The following is a 21,167-nucleotide window of genomic DNA, read 5'->3' on the forward strand; positions in this document are numbered from 1 at the left end:
ATTCAGTTCGAGATAATCCGATGCAATAAACTCATCTTAGTATCTTTGACAATGCTTCTTGGCTCCACCAGTATCTTGCTATTTATTTTCCCCATATACTTTTTCGGTTTATCTTTGTCCACTAATATTTCGACATGGGATTTCCACTATTTGTGCAATGAACTAAAAATTACATTACCAAAAAAAAACAAATTGATTTGGGAACATCGAATGAATTAATGTGAAGGATGAATAAGACAAAAGGAAAGAAGGAGAAGAAAATTGCAATTGATCTCAGTTTCATAAATGCGTGGAAATTAAATGACACGAGGTCGTCATGCATGCATGCATGGCTAGTAATCATGTCAGGTGGACAATTAAATGATAAACAAAAAGGGAAAAATTACATGGATCAAGTATCAATTAATACCTGATCATCATGCGACTGGGGGAAGTACTGTCCTCAGTCAGGACTCAGGACTATATAGTAAGAGTAGCATTTTTGAGGAGATAAATTACATTACATAGATGTCCAGCAGGAAGAAGTTCGTGGGTCCCAGACGGCCGGGAGCATGAACTTCATACCATTCTCTCCTATGGCATTGTAGGAGGCACCGGTAGCGGGGTCGACCTCAACCTTGCCGGTCTGGCCTGGGACGGCGCCGCTTCCGAAGATGTTTTCGCAGGCCGTGACGGCTTCGATGGGGTCGCTCTTGGGTCCCGGCTTGAAGAATCCAGTGTTGAATGGGTTGGTGACGGCGGCAGCCAAGCCGGAGGCGAAGTGGACGACCATGGCGTCAATGCCCATGTCGCCGTTGGGGGGCTTCACCGGCACTTGAATAGGAGTACCGTAGTCCAGCCTCTGGAATGGCCAAGCGCAACTCCCGGCGCACAAGATTTCGGGGTTGCCGACGACGATGTAGGGTCTGTTCTCAACCAAGCCATGCTCGTAGCATCTGCCACGGCACAAGCTGTGCACCGTCACTTGGCTCCCGGTAAAGATCACGGTAATAGTGTTGGGCTTTCCGGAGTCGGCCTTCTTTAACAGTCTCTTGATGAACTCATAGGTTATCACTTTTCCGATCGAGTACTTGTCGTCGCTCTGCTGGGTCCCCACCTTGATGCGGAGTTTGGGTGGGGTACCCTTACCGGGGGTTGGACTAGCGAACAATTGGTAGCTCTCGACGATGTCCCACCACCTGTGCACCGCCGCTACGTGATCGTTCTCCGTGTTCTCGAGGGACCTCAGGAAAGTCCGAATCACTTCCCTCTGTTCGGTTTTGAACTCACCATAAAATAGGATGGAAAGGTTAATGTCGCCGGTCATCAGAGGCCCTCCGTGGTATGTGATGGGTCCGCCAACTCCAGGAGCAGGGACGGTGCCGCCGGTAGCATGTGCTGCACCACCGGCGTTTGGAGTTGGAGTTGGATTAACACCACCGGGTGGGACGGTGCCGCCAGAAGCGGGTACTGTACCACCGGCGTTTGGAGTTGGAGTTGGAGTTGGATTTGCACCACCAGCGTCTGGAATTGGAATTGGATAAGCACCACCAGCGTTTGGCATTGGAGTTAGATAAGCACCTGGACCAGCGTTTGGAATTGGAATTGGATTAGCGCCAACAGTTCCAGGTGCTGGCACGGTGCCGCCGGCAGCAGGTGCTGCACCAACAGCGTTTGGAGTTGGAGTTGGCTTAGCACCACCGGGTTTAGCGCCAGCAGTTCCATGTGCACCACCTTTTTGTGGACCGCCATGTTTCTGTGCAGCACCTTTATTTGCACCGCCGCCTTTGCCATGTCCGCCCCCGCCACCTTTGCCATGTCCGCCTCCGCCACCTTTTCCCTTTTTGGAGGCCAAAACCAACGTAGTGGTAGTAACATCGAGGAGCAATACAAGGCAGAGAGCGAGGGCTGCAAGCTGCCGGTTCCCCAGGCGATTACCCATCGCTGGGAGAGAAGATGATGCTGTCATTATAAATTTATTCCTTTTTTTTTGTTATTTTTTCTTCAATTCCAAGTTTATGTGGTTTCTTCTATTCTGTACCTCACCCCTATATATACACACGCACACACATATTAATTGCAAGAAACATGCATGCATGCATGTGTGAGGCTGGAGGCTGAGTTTCCCCCGCTCCACAAATTAAGGGCAACTCTCCCTCCAAATATTTCATTACTTAATTAACGGACACACCAGAAGACTTGATCACACACTAATTTTGTTTCTATTTCCGCCAATTAAAGATGAGTGGTCTATTTTTGGTTGGGGTTAGGGATGGGGATGGGGATGGGGAGGAGGAAAGGAAACTTTATTAGTATTATTATTATTATGATGGTTCGGTTCGATTGGAGATTGCTTGGATACATTTGGAGGCCCCTGCCATTTACATTCTGGACGATACATACTTGCGTGCCCTCCAAGAATTTTTAGGTTTTTTCACTCTAGGAGCCCGGAGGCCAAAGGCTGGAGAAATTTTTAGTTGTAACGAGAACACAAGTGGTACACCACGTGTTTTAATAGGAATGGTGGGAAATTTTATTTTTCAAGTTATTAACTTTTTAGCACGCATATCTCACCATTTGTTTAATAACACGTGATGTACCACCTCATGTACCGATCACACTTAAAAATCTCTCCAGAAGCTGGAGGCGAAGTAAGTAATGTTTTATTTAGCTTATCAGCGACTGAGATGACCTCGTCCTAAATCTTATACCATACGCGAGTCGACCTTTCATAAAGAACAAATGTAACTATTGTGTGGTAGAGGATACCTTGAGAGATCAACAAAGAAGAAAATAACAAGTAAATAAGGATCTCACAAGTGACGCCCTGCTTCTTGTCTTTAAATAACTTCATCCAACTACAACACAACACAACCCAACAACGTTTATTACATCGGGGACGTTATTCCGCGGTAATTTAAAATGTAAAATGTATATTGGTATGGTTCAAACAGAAAGCATGGGGGCAAAGCAACGTTTTATTACTTTGCATCAACATAACCTCCCCTCCTGCTCGCTCATTGCTCCTCTCTCCGTCTCTCTCTCTCTGTCGATCCAACTTCTAATATGAACAAACAAATCAAACACACTCGTACCCTGTACACTCTGCTGCAGTCAGGTTTCTCCTGTTTGGTCCCGTCGATATAAGGCTATGGTTTTCTTTACATTTTGCCCACTTTGACACCTTCCTGTCTTCGTTCTTCCGTAGCATTGCAAACACAGACTTAAGACCATTCCTCATAAAATTCAGCGTCCCTGCAACCAGCTCCCTGCAACATAAAACAATCCCAAAACAACAATCAATAACCTGATCAGTTTAGAAGTACTTGACAAGACAGAGACTTTATTTTCGACAGGTATATAAAACCAGAATGTCACATGCATCTATGCTATGGTTTTCTCGGCTAATGCACGTTTCTTATTATCTTCTACCAGAGAATCCTTTTTTCCCTGCATCATTTTGCTGAGGAATTTCAACAAAAACATGTAAACTCTACGTTTTAAATAGCTGGATGTACAAGTATAATAACTTCCAACTTCAGGAATTCAAGATACCAACATCTAGCAGATCAATGCACATCAATAACAAAAGTTAATTGAAAACTTGGTTTTTGTTATGTCTTCTCCTAATTTTTTAAACTTGTTTATATATTCACATTGCCTCTAAAGAATGAAAATCCATGCCGTAGGTGAAATGAGGGAGCTAAACATTTCCACTGCAGGTAGCCAAAATGTTCAGAAATTTATTCTCTACCAATCTGCAATCATCTTTTATTAAAGAAAAAGGAAAATATTATCTCCATATGTAACAACATGGCATATCAGAATGAACCAAAAATGAAGCATGTTATACTTACAATGGCGAGCAAGGAGATCGGCCACCATTTACATAGTACACAAACAGATATGAATCATAATGCTGACCATTGATCAAGTAAAAGCCTTGCAACCTTCTGACACACATGAATGACATTTTCTTGTACAAATGGATTGCAGAATTATTGTAAGAAATGACATGCAAGTAAATTGCTCTGCAGGTTGGAATACTTGAGGCATATTTTATGACCTCCCGAATAAGTGCTGAAGCTGCAAGTCCAAGGGAAACAAATTACCATATAGTGAAAGAAATTCTTAGACTCCATAACAACAAAGAGACAAACTTTTACCTATGCCAAGATTTCTGAAAGATTCTACTACTCCCAGTGTCAAAATGTAGACTAACGTCTGATCTGAATTTGATGAGTCGAAACTGAGCAAATCCCCTATCTACAACACCAATCATTTTTTCATAAAAGAGTTAGGGTAATTCAGGAAAATTGAACAAACAATGCAGCAAACCATACTTTCAAATACTTGCAAAATCTGGAGTGTCAAACTCTGTAAGTACTCCCAATTTTCCAATGACTTCAGTTAAACCAGAAAGACCAAATAATAACCACAATAATTTACGGTTGTGGTGATTCCTCCCCACAGATTCACACAGGAAAGAAAGAGGCTAGGAATATAGAAGACACACCTCACTTTCTCTTGCAAGAACAATTCGTGCGGTTACAAATCCAATAAGTTCATCACTTTGACCATTTGGACGACTTCGATCAACAGCTGCCCATGACACAATATCATGTCCATTGACGACATTTTGGAAAAACTCAGCCTCATACCTGTAGAGAGATTGGCAAAACCTTTTGTAGAAAGCAGTGTCATGGTAGCAAAGAACATGCCCATGAGACAGTAGCGAATGAGATTATGTACCTAATGGGAAATAAATCGTCATGGATTTTCTCTAAGATCTCAAGGTCAGACGGTTGTATAGGCCTATAGGATATTGCTGGACGACGGGGAAGTTTTGGGTTCACCATTGGGATAGTGTTGTCAATCCCCAGCAAATACTTGATATACTTGGATAATTTGCTCATGAACTTCTCCTTCCATTTATGCCACATCAGCCACAGAGGCCATGCAGTAGTTTACGTCAACTGCAAAAGAAAAGACGCCTTTCAATAATTTTCATGTTGGCAGATCATAAATACAAAAAGCAATACGACATGCACAGGTTTGAATGTAACTCTGTTGTTCCCACAATTGATAAAAAAAAAAAAGGGGTAAATTTGTGTATCTTATGGGAAAGCAAATTGAGAATAACAAGTTGAGTACATTATCTACTACGGTTGAAGGCGTGTAGTGTACCATGTGGAAGGTAACCAGTGTAATGGCATTGTTTGCCAAGATAATAAGCACAAGATGTATTACAGAGCAGGCATGCTTATGCACTGTTACTGGAATATAGGTGAAACATAAATTCATGGGTACAAGTATTACCTTGACAATGAGTGGGAAAGTTACCGGACTCTTGAGACGCGACCTGCAGAGTGAAATAGGGATGCCATTGTTATTGTCTTACCAAAGAATCAAGTCTGGAAGTTTATTCCAGAAGAAAGATTATCAGCAAAGGTTTAGGGGAGTTGAATACGGACAGGGATCTTGTATAATCAAGTCAAGATAATGAAGACGATATATTTGGAATTAAGAACATGATATAATAATACTTAAGTAGAAGCAAGAGAAGAGGGCAATTGAGTAGTTGGGAAATCGTGAAATGGTCAAATTGAATCGAATTCTATGAATTGGAAAGGCCTGTAACTGTAAGAAGAACATGTTACGATGAGAGAGGCCAAAGGTCAATTCTTCAAGTGCATCAAATCAAAGTTTGGAGGAATGATGAATTGTCATGGACAACTGATAACATGACACAAAGTGCAAAGACAAAAGAAAGAAATCACATCATCGGGTACAAACTGAATCGAATGGAATCGATTTGAATTCTTAGAAACAAGGTTAATTCGTATTCCACAGAAAATAAAAGAATATTAACAAGTAATTCCTGACCTGATGAATAATTTGATAAAAAAAATTATAAGACAGAAAGCAAACCCAGGTGAGAGATCTCAGGCAGGTAACCTTGGTGGGGTGGGGTGGGTGGCTGAGACGCCGGAAGGAAGGACGGATGGGTTTCTTAGAGAAAATGGTGATTTGGAATCCACTGAGTTTGTCGTCTCAGCTCAGCTCTGTCGAACAAGGTAACATCCATCCATCAAAATTCCAATCCAAGAGACCAAGACTTTGCAGCAAGGAAATTGTTCCCTTGTTTTTAGTTTATTCTTCGCTTTTCAAGATGGTTTGGCTGAGCCATTTATTATTTTCTTGCTTTATTTGATTCTTGTTAAAAATAAATTTGATATTATTTGTTAAGTAAAAAAAAAATATATATATATATATATAAATAAAGAAAGATGCGCTGGGTTGAGGTTCTTGGGCTCAACTCTTACTCTCAAACGGGCTTACAATAACAATCCTGGAATGGGCTCTTCTTACTACTTGTTTTGCCTGCCAAGTGCTAAACTTTCCTTTTTATTTACTTTTTTCTTCTGCGTAACTCAATTAAGGGCATGTTTTGTTATAGAACATAGGAATTCATAGGATTTTATTTAGGGATCTTAATGAAACACTCCACATACTATTCACTTTTAACATTACAAGCAAGAAGAATAAATACAAGCAAGAAGGATTTGACTACAAAAGGCCAAAAAAAAAAAAAACGTGTGAAAATCACTACCTTCAAAAAGAAAAGGATAAATACATCATTAGTTTACGGAGAAAAAAATGATAAATACATTTGTTTGCTGACTCTATGCTTCTAGTCTTGGGGAAGGTTGTACACCCAAGTATACATAGTAACTGTGCATTTTGTTTACAGCCGACGAGGATGCCAACCACTCCAACACCAAGAGTTGAGTCTGAGTCATTTGGCATTAGCATCAGACCCAGCTCAAAGTTGAAGGAGAGGAGAGGAGAGGATAGGAGACGAGACAAGGAAAAGATTTGTTCTTGCAAGGAAATACTTTATATATCATTCCTTTTGATCACTGCTCAAGCCATGATAACTATAATCACAATGATGAGGATGACTCCAAATATCACCAACAGCAAACACGTCTGCCCAAATAACACAAATAATTAGCAACCTCTATGAATCCAATGCTTTATATAATAATAACTGAAATAAAGAAATTAACCAATTATGTATGTCAATCCAGCCTATATATCGCACCCTTTGGTTAAAATTTTTTATAGCAACTTAATCTTGGAGTTGAATACACAAAACAAGATAAAACAGGAAACGGGTTCATGCGTTGGAAGGAAAAGAAAATTACCAGGGACGAATTGGATCTTTGGGTCTTGGATGCCTTCACAAGGTGGGAGGTTGCTTGCACAGTTGCAGCGTGGGAGTTCTCAATGTTAGCACCAATATCATCTGAAAACACACACATGTACAGACAGTGTCTTTCAAAGTAGGGCACACAATGTACAAGTGACTCAACAAACACGAATTCAATTTCTACGTAACAATGAACAGAAACTGGACTAACCGATTATAGCTCCTTGATCATGGACCAGGACAGCTAGATCTTTGAAAATCTCATTAACCTCGCTGATCTGTTGTTGAATTTCTTGGATCCCTTGCTCCCTTTCTTCAATAATGGCTTCATTGAATGCAATCTCATTGTCTGCAAGTACAACCCCTTGTCTGCATACAACATATCAAATCTATAACTTAACCATGGATTCCAGTTGTATCACGATAGGCACTCAACATCAAAGGCAATAACTAGTTTTCAGGGCAAGCCCAGATTACTAGAGAACCTTATGCAGTTAGAAAATGTGTTTCCATAAAAAATAAAAAAAATTAAGAAAAAAAGGGAAAACATCTCCATGGGAAGAAGATACATTCATCTGGCCTATCAAAGCTCGCAAAACAATAAGATTGCTTAACACAATCCGTTTTAACAATGTTATCGAGGAAATGGAGATCCTTTATGATCAGGCACAGAAGAAAAATCCCTTAACTAGTTAAGAAGGTATTTCTTTCCTTTTAAGGGAAGTGACTCTTTTACTTGACTATCTAGAAACTCGAAGATTTCTTTGGTTTTAGGATGATGAATTTTCCTTCAGGGTATTATAGATAGAAATAACAGAAGTTTCTCAACTTATGCAAGTATATTAAGTTGCCCACCTTTTTGATTCTAGAAGAAGAGCTTGGTGTTTAGAACTCCTAGAAGAACTCATCTCCTGCTCATGGGCAGGATAACTGCACAATATGATGAAAGGCATTGATGAGTAGAAGATGCAAGTAATAGAGAGAAAATTAGAGTAAAATCATCGAGAAGAATTACGTAAACTTAGACGTGCAAGTTTACACTTTATAGAAACTCCAATGTTTGTGTTAAAGTGTGTTCCTCTCAGTAACAACATGTGATAAGATAATACCTGGATGGAAGAACATCCTTGGGAACAAAGGGAGCATATGTTGTTTCCCTTTCAGCTGCAAGCCTCTGAGCCTTCTGGAATTCTTTAAGTACGGCCTGGAAATCCTTTGCAAGCTTAGCATCCGCAATCTTCTTGACAACCTGCAGTTTGTCAGCCAAAAGGGGTGAAGTCTGATAATAACAACTTACATAGTTAGACAAGTAAAATGAATTGAATACTTACAGTAACTTGGGCATGGTGATCGGTTTCACTAGCTTGCTTGAGTTTTTGAGAAGTATCTTTCACCAACTGCCCAATATGCGCCCTTGTCTTATGCCTGCCAGTGCCAAGTGCCAAGTGCCAATTTCCCATTGAGATAAACAGTGGATTAGGTTGGAACATTGATAACTCTCATCAACGTACAATCAATCAATCAAGCAAATACTACGTCTAATCATACAAACCTAATAAGAAATAGAAAAAGGGGAAGAATTATTAAGAAGAAGAAAATGGAATATGAAAAGTAGTACTGACAGCTTGTCTCGGAGTTGAAGGGTGTCTCTGGGGGTGCCGAGGGAATTGACGAGGCGGTAAAAAGTGGATACGGCGGTGTTGATTTGGAAAATCCCGGCAGACAGGGCCTGGGACGGCTCGTAAAGATTTTGACTTGGATTTTGCTGCTGGTTCTGAATCGCATTCGAGTAAACGAAAGGTCGTCGTTGTTGGTGTTGCTGTTGGGGAGAAGAACCAGCCTCGAGATCTTGGAAACTCATTCTTGCTCCTTTTTCTTTCTGTGTTGCTTGTGTTTTGGGGGGTTTATGGGGGTTGCGGTGTTTGGTGGTTGGGTGCAGACAGAGACTCAGGAAGGAAATGTCGTTGGTTTGGTTTGGTTTGGTTGTTTGTGTAACCACTTAGAATAAATACCAGAGTTGAATCAATCCAAATATCCAATCCAATCACTTCTTCTTCTCCTCTCAAATCAAAATTCACCTCCACTTCAAAGGAAAGGAAAGGTCAAACTATGCTATTCCGCAAGCAAGGACGACTTAGACACCGACTCTATCTCTCTCCTGTCCGCAGGTGGGCCCCCACCATACGACATTGCCTTGTTAGTCAACGGACCACGGCACAACGGCTGTTGAAGGCTTTAGGCCTTGATTAATAAGCCCAATCTTATAGCGTTGGATTGAGTCAGCCCAATTGGTATCAACTGACTGACTCGTAAGTTAACATACTTTGCCTTGCATCCCTCCCAAATATTTGTTGGTTGTCCCTCTGACCCTCTCCCTTTTTCTACGTTTTGTTTGTTTTCTTTAATCCGATCCAACTTCTGGCACAAACCAAGTTGTAAATTTTCCAATCTACAAACATCAGTCACTCCATATTCATGCTTACATACATTCTCTCGCACTTTGACATGACTGACAGATAAGGACATTGAAAGTTGGCAATGTCTCCCTCGCTGCAACGGAACATGATTTAAAGGATTTCTTTTCCTTCTCCGGTGAAGTTGAATACATTGAAATTCAACGGTTGCTTTTCTTTTCTCCCTCTCTTTCCTGTTTACTGTTCTCTTAATTAAACACATCGTGATGCAGAAAGTTGATTTCTTTTCTTCTTTACTGCAGCGACAATGAGAGGTCTCAGGTTGCATATGTTACCTTCAAGGATTTCAAGGGGGCAGAAACTTCAGTGCTTCTTTCGGTCATTCACTTCTCAACGCTTTTTTACATTTCTTTTTCTCTTCTTGTCCTTTTTCCCTTCTTTTTGTATAACTTATGATTCCGGAGTTTGGACTATTTTTGTTGTAAACTTGTGTATCCAGTGGAATTTGAGGAGAATCTGATATTCTGATACTCTTAATCAGTTTTGTTGTGATCTCGTCTGGTTTTCTCAATTATGTGTGTTTATCTTTCAGGGAGCAACAATTGTCAATCAGTCCGTTACCATGGATCTGGCTCCAGATTACAAGCTTCCAGCTGCTGTGGCTTCAGCACTTCCAACTGTAATATTATTTTCTAAGGGCACTTTTCCTCTAACATCAATAACAATTGCTTCTGACGGTGTTCAGTTGTTCATCCACCTCAGGCAACGGAAAATGTAAATCCTGGTGGTGCGCAATCTGCTGTACACAATGCAAAGGATGTCGTGAGCAGCATGCTCGCCAAAGGATTCATTTTGGGAATAGATGCGATCAACAAGGCAAAGGCCTTTGATGAGAAACACCAGCTTAGTTCCACTGCGATGGCCACAGTTTCTTATTTGGACCAAAAGATTGGTTTCACTGACAAACTTAGTGCTGGCACAAGCATGGTAAATGATAAGGTGAAGCAAATGGATGAAAGATTTCAGGTTTCTGAGAAGACCAAGGTTGTGTTTTCAGCTGCAGAGCCAACGGCCAGTAGTGCTGGATCTGCAATCATGAAGAATCATTACATATTAACTGGGACATCGCGGGTAATAGGGCTGCCAAGGCAGCAACTGAAGTGAGCCAAAAGACAATTGATAAGGTTTCAGCTCAGGAAGAGGGTGGAAGGAAGTGGTCCAGTCCATTAGTGAGTCAATCCTCCGACATCTGCAATGCTAGCTACTAAAAAGCAACACTCCCATCCTAGCACAGAATCAAGGGTTCATCATCTCATTTGCGTAAGCTTTGAAGTGGTGGCAAATATAATTGATACTTCCTTCTACAACTACACGGTTAGCAGCAGCAGCAGCAGCAGCGGTAGTACTTTCCTGTTTCTTTGGAATTAGAAGTTGTAATTTAGAATAGGAGGGATTGCTGGTCCGTGTGATTTTCTTATGAATGACAATTTTGACGTTCTTTTGTTGCAGCTTATATAAATTCAAATTACGCAAATACAGCTTATGTACAACATCCGTTGTTTTATCCATGTACCAGTCGTTTGTTGAATACAAGCAACCATGTACATCACAAACCATATACACACATATCCAACGCAATTAATTAATATTTACATCGACGTGTTGCAAACTTGCAAATGACTTGATCGAAGTTGTCCAAGCACATTAAGTTAATAGATTAGCAGAGAAAGAAAGAAAAGAGCTTGAATTGTTGCTCCCAATAGTATAGATAGTAGGGCACTCTTTCTATCATCGGTGGATTCTGAATTCAAGTAGAACTCATCTGTTGCTGGCAGCGGCGGCGGTGGTGTCTTACGATTATAGTAATATGGAGGCGTCTGATAAGGTGCATGTGGTGTCTTCGCAGGAGATGAAGGTTGTGGTTTCTGAGATGGAGGCGGAGGCGAAGGTAGTAGCGAACAAGACATTCCAGAGAGGGAATCATCACTCACCCTGTAAACAATGCCTATAAGCTTAAAATTAAAATCAAATAATTTGGAATCCATGAATGCATCATATGTATTCATGTAGATGTAGTACGTATAAAATGAAGTTACAGTAATTTCAACATCTTGTTTCTCTTTTAAGGAATAAAGATAAATTTTTTTATATATTCAAAATATCAAAATTTCATTAAAATATGTCAAATTCAAACACAAAACTTCATGTGCAAAATGAATGATATTAGTCAATTTTCGTCAAAAATGAATTTAAACTACATTATTATGATTAGTCGGTGTGAAGCTTAACTTAGTCTCTCACATTCTTAGTGCAAATAATATCATTTTTTAAATAAATAAAGCAAATATTAAGGTAAAGCTAATTAGGTAGCGTAGAAGAGAGAGAAAAAGGCGCATAAAGGCTGAAACTCCAAGGAATTTTATCGCTTTACAGAGTCGTTGCGCCTTGTCGTCTCAAGAGGAAGACTCCCAAACCCAGGCCCACCCCCGCTCATACTCAGAGAGACAGAGAGAGCTCCCATTTCCTTGAGAATTCTCCTTCCTTCGAGAGACAAAAGAAAGAGGTTAGCAAGCACTCATTTCTCACCCTCTGTTTTCTTATTTACATATTGTTTCCATCCAATATTAATCGGATTCTTTTTCATTCATCATCACTGTTTCTGGTCTGATCGATTCCTTTTTTCATAAATACTTGCTTGTTTGCTGATAAAAGCGTAAGAAAAGTCATCAAACAAAAACAGAGAGCATAAGCAACTAAAATATGGATTGTTGACTTGAACTTGGCATATAGGTAGGGTTTTTATTCGAGGAATCTTTCAAGTAACCTCCTTGAATTGTTGTCTGTTCAGTTTTGTTGTCAAGAAAATTGAAGGCCAGAAAAGAAGGGGATTTCGGGGAAGAAAAGTTGCAGCTTTGCCAATTCATTTTAGGGTTTAAGGTCGATATTCCTCGCAGTTTTCTGCTTTCAATTTCATTCTTTTCGTTTTTGTGATTTTCCTTGTAGTTTTCTGCTTTCAATTTCATTCTTTTTGTTTCTGTGATTTCGCTGTTTCATGAGTTATGCATCTTTTGGGTTTTGAGTTACTCAAAGATAGATGAATATATCAACTTGACTTCTTATGTGATATTTTTATATCCTTCCATCTTTGCAACTCAGCTAAGTGGTATTATCATAAATTTTCAGGAAATTTTCTGAAGGTTTTTGTTTAAGAGTCAAAAGGTCTGCAGCGATGAGTGACAATTTGATGGAGAAAGTGAGCGCTCTTGGTGAGCGCCTCAAGATCGAAGGGACTGAGGTCGGTCGAAAAATGAGCGCTGGATTTAGCTCAGTCAGCTTTAAGGTGAAGGAGCTCTTCCAAGGCCCAAACCAAGCAGATAAGATCGTTGAAGATGCCACATCAGAAGCACTCGAAGAACCTGACTGGGCTATGAATCTTGAAATTTGTGACATGATCAATACTGAAAGAGTTAACAGTGTTGAATTGATTCGTGGATTAAAAAAGCGGATTATGTTGAAGAATCCTAGGGTCCAGTACCTTGTGCTAGTGCTGCTTGAAACATGTGTTAAGAACTGTGAAAAGGCTTTCTCTGAAATAGCAGCAGAGAGAGTTCTTGATGAGATGGTGAAGCTGATTGACGACCCTCAGACTGTTGTTAATAATCGCAATAAAGCTTTGATGCTGATCGAAGCATGGGGGGAATCGACCGGTGAGCTCCGCTATTTACCTGTTTACGAGGAAACATACAAGGTATCTTGTTTTTTCATGACTAGAACATTGTTAAAGACAAATTCCATTTCTGTGACTCCTGAGTTTAGTTGGACTAGTATGAAGTACTTAAATATTTGATGGCCATCACAATTTGTCCTAAGATTCTTCCTATGATTTATGATGTTAGGAAATAAACAATTTAGCCATGGTACTAGAGAGAACAGAAATGAATTTAGCTGGCCAGGTTACTATGGGTAAGGAATACAACGCTAATGTTGAATAAGAAACTGAGTAACACTCAAATTTGAAAGTACACAGTAATTCAGAATTTACATGGCTTTTATGCTACTATAATCCTTATTCACAGAAGACTTGGCACAAAACCAAGTGCAGTGGCGTTCTAGGATTCATACATTAGTGGGATAAGGCTCTGATGTTTTTTTTCCTGTTATTATCCTTATCCACAATCTGATTTTCTCGAGCCTCCATTGCGTTGGGTGGTGCAGTTGTTAGATCTATATTTCTGATTTTTGAAGAAGTGGTTTCATGGTACTTAAACTTTTATGCTTGGACCACCTCCATTTCAGAGTTTAAGATCAAGGGGTATTCGGTTTCCCGGTCGCGACAATGAGAGTTTGGCACCAATATTCACTCCCCCTCGTTCAGTTTCTGCTTCAGAGTCAGATGCTAGTTTTTCCCAGCAGATTCCGGTTGAGATTGCTGCTCAAAGCTTTACGGCTGAACAACCAAAGGAAGCATTTGATGTTGCAAGAAACAGTATTGAGCTACTTAATACTGTTTTCTCCTCTTCACCCCAACAAGATGCTTTACAGGTGATTTTTATATTGTTTTCTCACTTGTATATCCTCTTTTGACTCCTGCATCTAATCTGTTAATATATGGGATTTTTGTCACCTAATTTTGTGAGATGCATGGAACTTTCAATATCGCTACTTTTTTTGCGTTATCGACTGATCAATATGATTTTACTTGCTTTTTGATTTTTTTAGGCAAGACAGTTTTAGGGACACTACCTATACTCAAACTTAAAATGGGCCTTTGAAAATAGGTGAATTTACTACTTAGCCTGTTCCATAAGACCATATCCCATCCAATCTAGAGCCAAGTGGTACGGGGTTGACCTTAGGACAATATCTTCCATGTGGACTGCCAGTTCAAAGCTAATTTAACTCATTGTACAAGGTCAGCCCAACAAGGAATGTGAAAACCCGATGCAATTATAATGCTGTATGAGGGCATATGTTTTCTTATGCAATTACGTATCTTTGTTCAAGAATAACTAGTTATGCATTTATATTTAGGAACTAAGAATTAGACCAAAAGAGAGATGGACTAAATGTTGTTGTCTTATTGGCAGGATGACTTGACGACCACACTTGTACAACAGTGTCGTCAATCTCTATCCACTGTCCAGAGAATTATAGAGACAGCTGGAGAGAACGAGGCCTTGCTGTTTGAAGCGTTGAATGTGAATGATGAGATCCATAAAGCTCTATCCAAGTATGAAGAACTGATAAGGCCTTCAGTTGTTCCAACTGCGCCAGAACCTGCAATGATACCCGTAGCTGTGGAGCCTGATGAATCACCAAGTCATGTGAAAGAGGATTCCTTGATTAGAAAACCAGCTGCTTCTCGAGGTTTGGTTCATGCAGGGAGCAACGATGACATGATGGATGATCTTGATGAGATGATATTTGGCAAGAAAGGTGGAAGTTCATCTGAAGGAAGCCAAGATCCGAAGAAGCAGCAGACGCCAGCAAAGGATGACCTTATCAGCTTTTGAGATGGCTTAGATTTATAATTCAATATACTTGGACAGGAAAACTTTGCCGGTGTTAATACCAGGCTATGTAGGTGTTGATTGTTGGAGACGCTGAAGTTTGATGTTTGAATGATTTCACCTTCATGAACATAAATGTCGGTCTTCTTTTTTTTTTTCTTTTTCCTTTCTTCCTGTTCTTCTCAGTACGTTGACCATTGTTTGTATAAGTAACCAAATTTGGATGCACAATATCTGATGGAGTTATACAAGTATAACACTCTATAGACTTAATTCACGAAGTATCTATACAGTGGCCCTCATAGGTTAGATATCGTTGAGGTGTATACGTACAATCACGTGTTTATCTCTCTTAATATGTAAATAATGGCATAACTCACGTGAAATCCACATGGACTAATGCTTCCTATTTTTCAAATATGTTAAACAACCTACTTCCTTGCTAACTACCGAAGCAAGGTTTCTATATTTTTATCTCTCGTTACGTGATTCATGTCATTGTGAATTTATGTGAAGGACACAACTAAACTACGGTCCAAGGAAGACTCTAGTGTGTACTAGATAAACAAGTGGGCAATTTAATTTGGAGTAGCAGCATCGCTTCGTCCTTGGAGATGAACAAAACAACGAGGAGTTAAGTAGAAGAATAATAGGGCAGAGAGAGTAGAGAGTGCCTGCGAACCAAATGGCGAGATCCAAATCCCCAGTACTTCTCCTATTTCTGCCTCTCCTCGCCCTCTCCCTCATCTTCCTACTCTTCTCCTTCCACAGCCCCTCCCCCTCCGAACCCTCCGCCATTCTCCACTCATACCAGCCCATTTACAAACCCGAAACCTCCTTCGTCGCCTCCCTCGAGCGCTTCCTCCTCGCCCACAAATCCCGCCCTCCCAAGCCCCGCGATGACACTGTCCTCACCACTCCCACCCAATCCCAACTCACGCACCTGGGCCATCTGGTCTTCCAGAGCGACAGCCACAGGTTGTACGCCGATCCGTACTACCCGCTCAGCTTGCCGATTAGGGTTTACGTGTACGACATGCCCAGCAAGTTCACCTACGATCTCCTCTGGCTCTTCCGAAACTCTTACAAGGAGACCTTCAATCTCACCTCTAATGGCAGCCCAGTCCACCGCCTCATCGAGCAGGTTTTACTAACTCTTTCTTTCTCTTTTTGATTTGATTTGAATTGAATTGAATTTCTGGGGGTATTTTGTGCAGCATTCAGTCGATTACTGGCTGTGGGCGGATTTGATAGCTCCGGAGTCGGAAAGGCTGTTGAAAAGCGTAGTGAGAGTGCATAGGCAGGAGGAGGCAGACCTCTTCTACATCCCATTCTTCACCACCATCAGCTTCTTCTTACTGGAGAAGCAGCAATGCAAAGCACTTTATAGGGTCTGACTGCCACCCCCTCCAAGGTTTCCCTTAATTGCTTGCTAATTGGTGCACATCATACATACATACATATATACACACACACACATATGTCATAAGTTCATATCTCACGTTGTTAGCATCAGACAATGCGCAGTCAACTAAACCTTTTGGCCTTCGAGTTCGACTGTATTTTGAACCCCGTTCATAACGTAAGGTCATCTAGTGTTATTGTTGTTATTTGTGTATGAAGGAAGTCGTCAAGTGGGTTACCGATCAGCCTGCCTGGAACCGATCCCAAGGACGTGATCACATTCTTCCTGTTCACCATCCCTGGTCTTTTAAGTCTGTTCGCCGTCTCATGAAAAATGCAATTTGGTTGCTTCCTGATATGGACTCCACTGGCAACTGGTCAGTATTTCACTCGATTTCTTTTTTAAGTCCTAAATTCACTAATATCATTACTCAGCTCAAGCTTGTTTAACTGTATTTTGCTCTACTATTAGGTACAAACCTGGACAAGTCTATCTGGAGAAAGATCTAATTCTTCCTTATGTTGCCAATGTTGATTTTTGTGATGCAAGATGCATATCCGAGACTCGATCCAAGAGAACAACTTTGCTCTTTTTTCGCGGCCGGCTTAAAAGAAATGCTGTGAGTCTTTTTATTTATTGATGTATTTCTTTTGGCTTCAAAATGTGTTGATTTGAATTGAATCTGCTGAAAAATGATATAACAATTTCTTTCGGGATTAATTAAACCAGAGCCACGTACACTAAAGGAGTTAGGCTTGAGTGCATTGAAAACGAGTCTAAATGATAAAAGAATGCGGCATAGGATATAGATGCGAGGTCTTTTCTGTAGTTAATGGATATCATTGTCAGTGGATCTTAGAATCATTGTGGGATGAAGTTTTTTCCCATTTTCAGCTTAAGAATGTCTGACTCTTATTTGCATGCGCACAAATTGTATTTCAACAGGTATAGCTAATTTACTGTGTTTTGCTTTCAGGGAGGGAAGATACGCTCACAACTTGTAGCAGAACTAAATGGTGCTGAGGGTGTAGCTATAGAGGAAGGGACAGCAGGAGAGACAGGAAAGGCAGCAGCTCAGAATGGAATGCGCAAGTAAAATTTTTTAGATCCTTGCCCTGCTTTGTGAAGTTATTTCATTGTTTCATCGTTAATTTATTTGAGTTGGTTTCTCTGTCAGGTCTGTCTTTTGCTTAAGTCCCGCTGGTGATACTCCATCCTCCGCTAGATTGTTCGATGCCGTTGTTAGTGGTTGCATACCAGTCATAGTTAGTGATGAACTGGAACTTCCTTTTGAAGGGCTACTAGATTATAGGAAGGTATTTATGTCTTAAATTTCAGATAATTGCTCACAGCTTAGTTTCTGCCGAAATCCATATGTCATGGCGATTACTTGTATTGTTAGCCTTATACCCAATGTTCTCAACAGTTGCTTTTTATCTTTGCCTGCAGATAGCTTTATTTATTTCTTCTAGTGACGCTGTACGACCAGGTTGGCTTGTAACATATCTTAGAAACATTAGCCATGCTCAAATAGAGGAACTGCGTCAGAATCTTGCCAAGGTTTGTGACTGAAAAATTGAAGTGAATGTTATTATTTTGTTGTTGCTGCTATCTGTATTTGTATATTTTTGTCAAAACATTGTAGTAGACATGCTTTTTAGGTGCCATGCTTTACTGTTTCTTTATCTTGTCAAAAGGTTGGAGTAGGCATAAATCTTCATGGGGACTGATTTATGCTATTTTTGTCTTTCCCAGTACTCAAGACATTTCCTCTACTCCAGTCCAGCCCAGCCCTTGGGTCCGGAAGACTTGGTTTGGAGAATGGTATGATTATCTTGGTCAATAAACCTGTATTATTTATTACGTGCAGCTGCATTAACAAACATAAGAAGCCTAACTCCAGTTTAGAACTATTGATTTAAGGTTTTTTTTGTTGTGCAACAGATGGCTGGTAAGTTGGTTAACATAAAGCTTCACACTCGGAGATCTCAACGAGTGGTGAAAGAGTCAAGAAGTATCTGCACTTGTGAGTGCAAGCATGCCAACTCTACAACTGCAGGTCACTTGCAACTGTAATTAATTTGTAGAGTATTCTTGTGCGGTCTTATACTTTTGATTCTTCTTTATAGTTGATTTCACGAAGTACACTTGCGCTTTGTATGCATATAATCGATATGATTCTTCTTTACCCAATTTATATGTTGTAGCAAAGGGCTGCTTGACAAAACAAAAACAGGATCATATGATTTGTAGTAACTAGCATGGTATGGGATCGGTCATTGGTGTGTTCTTGCCTTAGTAGTAGTGACATCTCTCTCCCAACACTCTAGGGTATTCTATATTTTGGGATTTTTAACTTTTATATCTCCGGTTAAAGATCCAATGACCAAGGTCTAAAGGTTTAACAGTCTCAAAGTAGCATAGAATTTTCAGTTGCAGTTGATTGTGTGGGAATTGGTAATTCTTCAACTAGTGAGCTGCACATGTTTGGATATTGGGCTGGTTATACTCTCATATTGGGTGGACCGTAATCGAGTTTAGGCATGTAGAGCAGGGCCCAAAGTAGCAGTGTTGATAGTGACATGCTCTCTGTCTCTACCTCAATTCTCAAGTTCAAATTTCAAATGCGTGTTTGGAAAAGGAAAAGGCATCATCTCTCAATATAAAATGAATTTTCTATTTTCATGAAGGCGATCGTTATTCATTCGACTTTACGAGCTTGGTTTGGTAATTGGTTGGTTTGGGTTGGGTAAAGAGACCAAATAATTTTTTTTTTAAATTTTTTATTGGAATAGGATTCTCTCACTTGTTCTTCTCCTTCTTATTTCACAATTTATTTGTCTTTTGTTTTTTTTGTAAATTAATATACTTCATCCGATATGCCCTTTGACGGCTATACATAACATAGAGGTCACACTTGAAAAGGATGGACAATTAACTAGAGCGAATTGCAAAAGAGAAAAAATCGGTCATATTAAAATTATTTTTTAAGGAGGTCTGTTTGATATTCCAAAATTGCTCGGCAACAGTCGAACAAGTGAAAAATGTTGAAGTGAATTTTTTTATATTAACATGATTTAACGGTAGCCGTTGAAATGGAAATACAAACAGACAGAGAGGAATCCCTCTCCTTTTTTCACTCTCTCAAAACAAAAAGGGATGTGGGTGGGAAAGCGGTGGGAAGGCATGTGCTTGCTTGAATGGCGGCCGGTGGGGGGCCCACGCGGTCACACTCCTTCCATGATTACGCCGAGGCAGGAGGCAGGAGGCAGGAGGCAGGAGGAAGGATGGTGTGGGGGCCAACAACAAGAATGACAAACCATGGAGTAGACGTGCCCAACATTAATCGGATTTTGGTCCTCCTCTCATAAACTGCCTATCTTATTATGTTATTATATAAAAGAAGCACTATTACATGGCAGGTGTTAACAAATTAGTATGACAATGACTAAACAAGTACTTAAGAATCTGTTTGGTACTTTACTTGAATTTAACTTTTTAAATTCAAAAATAATTTTTAAATTTTAGACCTTAAAAACTTGTTTTATAGAACTATTTTAAAAAATTAAACTCAAGACTAACTAAAAAATATAGCATATTCTCTAAAAACATAAAAAGTGAGTTTTTAGAGTTTTTAAACTTAAACTCGTTCATTTTCTCTCCTTCCTCCTCTCTCACTTCAAATCCATCTCTCTCCCTTCTTTTTTTTTATTTTTAACCTTTTTCATCTCTCTTCCAATCCGCTATATTCATTCTCTCGGTTCTTTCTCTCACTCATCTTTCTCTTTACCTCGTTTAATCCTCTTTCTTTTTTCTGTTTCCTTCAATCATCTCTTACCTTCTTTCTTTCTCCTCTTTCCCCCTCTCCTGCAACCCCCTCTTTGTAGATCTCTTTGTCTAGTTTAAGTCATAAGATTTAAAAATTTTAAATCGCAAACCAATCAAGTTTTTTAGTTTTAAAGAAAATTGTTTTCAAGAAATATTCTTAAAAAATCTTTTGAAAAATAATAAAAAATTTTAAATAAGATACCTAACAAACCCTAATCATTTTTCATTTCACATAACGCGTAAATAATTAACCAAGCGATGGATCTAAGATTTTGTGTTTTATTTTACATAGAGAACATGACTACTCCTGCTGATGCTACTGATTATCATACACTTCATTTGTTTAATTAGTATTATAGCTAATGCTAAGCGAGTGACAATAGATTATGTTTGACAAAACAACACGACTGGTAATCGTAATATTATAATTTTACACGCTTCTCTTCTTCTTTTTTTTCTTGTTCAAAACAATCACACGTACAAAACACCCAACACGCATAAAACACCGAGCCAGCTCATTATTCACTGTCAGTATCTCTACAAATCAATACCTTTTTATTTTTATTTTTATTACCTACCAAAAAAGAGATAAAAGCAATATCATTATCTCTTCAATCAATACCCTTATACATTTTCCGTGTCCAGTTTCGACCCATAAACAAGGATTAAAATTCTCACTCTGTCCATTATCTTCCATCCATTCTTTTTATGTTCTTTATTTTGTTTTTTTCTTTCTATAAAAAATTACTATAAGATGTTTGACGTGACTTAACTACGATCGTTCAAATAAAAGAAGAAGGAAGAGAAAGGAAAAA

The 21,167-nt window shown here is 39.6% G+C and overlaps 6 protein-coding genes across 14 annotated transcripts; 3 read left to right on the top strand and 3 right to left on the bottom strand.

The window, feature by feature from the left end:
* Positions 1 to 247: 247 nt before the first annotated feature.
* Positions 248 to 2,009, bottom strand: LOC148698910 (protein EXORDIUM-like 1). Of its 2 annotated transcripts, XM_088690202.1 has the most exons (2): positions 1,501 to 2,009; positions 248 to 1,422 (listed from the first exon to the last, which is right to left on the bottom strand). In XM_088690202.1, exons 1-2 carry the CDS (start codon positions 1,946 to 1,948, stop codon positions 500 to 502), a joined length of 1,371 nt encoding a protein of 456 aa, XP_088546328.1. In that variant the 5' UTR covers positions 1,949 to 2,009; the 3' UTR covers positions 248 to 499. The 2 variants fall into 2 exon arrangements, with proteins under 2 accessions (XP_088546328.1, XP_088546325.1); XM_088690199.1 differs by having other exon boundaries at positions 248 to 2,009.
* A 764-nt stretch (positions 2,010 to 2,773) lies between these two features.
* LOC137719458 (histone acetyltransferase MCC1) lies at positions 2,774 to 6,226 on the bottom strand. Of its 3 annotated transcripts, none has more exons than XM_068458492.2 (7): positions 5,938 to 6,226; positions 5,299 to 5,341; positions 4,732 to 4,955; positions 4,496 to 4,640; positions 4,146 to 4,245; positions 3,837 to 4,065; positions 2,774 to 3,248 (listed from the first exon to the last, which is right to left on the bottom strand). In XM_068458492.2, exons 3-7 carry the CDS (start codon positions 4,920 to 4,922, stop codon positions 3,059 to 3,061), a joined length of 855 nt encoding a protein of 284 aa, XP_068314593.1. In that variant the 5' UTR covers positions 4,923 to 4,955; positions 5,299 to 5,341; positions 5,938 to 6,226; the 3' UTR covers positions 2,774 to 3,058. The 3 variants fall into 3 exon arrangements, with proteins under 3 accessions (XP_068314593.1, XP_068314594.1, XP_068314595.1); XM_068458493.2 differs by having other exon boundaries at positions 5,911 to 6,167; XM_068458494.2 differs by having other exon boundaries at positions 5,866 to 5,979.
* A 202-nt stretch (positions 6,227 to 6,428) lies between these two features.
* On the bottom strand, positions 6,429 to 9,316 carry LOC137719459 (syntaxin-22). The gene is made up of 7 exons (XM_068458495.2): positions 8,818 to 9,316; positions 8,527 to 8,620; positions 8,305 to 8,444; positions 8,051 to 8,125; positions 7,407 to 7,564; positions 7,191 to 7,291; positions 6,429 to 6,972 (listed from the first exon to the last, which is right to left on the bottom strand). Exons 1-7 carry the CDS (start codon positions 9,054 to 9,056, stop codon positions 6,907 to 6,909), a joined length of 873 nt encoding a protein of 290 aa, XP_068314596.1. The 5' UTR covers positions 9,057 to 9,316; the 3' UTR covers positions 6,429 to 6,906.
* LOC137721019 (binding partner of ACD11 1-like) lies at positions 9,305 to 10,773 on the top strand. Its single transcript, XM_088686725.1, has 4 exons — positions 9,305 to 9,363; positions 9,912 to 9,987; positions 10,202 to 10,288; positions 10,372 to 10,773. The coding sequence occupies exons 1-4, from the start codon at positions 9,305 to 9,307 to the stop codon at positions 10,771 to 10,773; spliced, it is 624 nt and encodes a 207-aa protein (XP_088542851.1).
* Positions 10,774 to 11,982: 1,209 nt separating this feature from the next.
* Positions 11,983 to 15,350, top strand: LOC137719460 (TOM1-like protein 1). Of its 3 annotated transcripts, XM_068458496.2 has the most exons (5): positions 11,983 to 12,172; positions 12,458 to 12,546; positions 12,793 to 13,357; positions 13,906 to 14,151; positions 14,697 to 15,350. In XM_068458496.2, exons 3-5 carry the CDS (start codon positions 12,839 to 12,841, stop codon positions 15,120 to 15,122), a joined length of 1,191 nt encoding a protein of 396 aa, XP_068314597.1. In that variant the 5' UTR covers positions 11,983 to 12,172; positions 12,458 to 12,546; positions 12,793 to 12,838; the 3' UTR covers positions 15,123 to 15,350. The 3 variants fall into 3 exon arrangements, with proteins under 3 accessions (XP_068314597.1, XP_068314598.1, XP_088546347.1); XM_068458497.2 differs by lacking the exon at positions 12,458 to 12,546; XM_088690221.1 differs by lacking the exon at positions 12,458 to 12,546 and having other exon boundaries at positions 12,032 to 12,172; positions 12,807 to 13,357.
* Positions 15,351 to 15,613: 263 nt separating this feature from the next.
* Positions 15,614 to 18,822, top strand: LOC137719461 (putative arabinosyltransferase ARAD1). Of its 4 annotated transcripts, none has more exons than XM_068458498.2 (9): positions 15,614 to 16,263; positions 16,337 to 16,510; positions 16,743 to 16,900; positions 16,996 to 17,143; positions 17,501 to 17,616; positions 17,702 to 17,840; positions 17,974 to 18,084; positions 18,280 to 18,348; positions 18,469 to 18,822. In XM_068458498.2, exons 1-9 carry the CDS (start codon positions 15,805 to 15,807, stop codon positions 18,598 to 18,600), a joined length of 1,506 nt encoding a protein of 501 aa, XP_068314599.1. In that variant the 5' UTR covers positions 15,614 to 15,804; the 3' UTR covers positions 18,601 to 18,822. The 4 variants fall into 4 exon arrangements, 1 of the variants encoding a protein (XP_068314599.1); XR_015960288.1 differs by having other exon boundaries at positions 15,695 to 16,263; positions 17,978 to 18,084; XR_015960287.1 differs by having other exon boundaries at positions 15,696 to 16,263; positions 18,222 to 18,348.
* Positions 18,823 to 21,167: the final 2,345 nt, after the last annotated feature.

Source organism: Pyrus communis, chromosome 1 (genome assembly GCF_041283825.1).
Source record: "Pyrus communis isolate YQ-2024b chromosome 1, ASM4128382v1, whole genome shotgun sequence".
In the NCBI taxonomy this organism is placed as follows: domain Eukaryota; kingdom Viridiplantae; phylum Streptophyta; class Magnoliopsida; order Rosales; family Rosaceae; genus Pyrus; species Pyrus communis.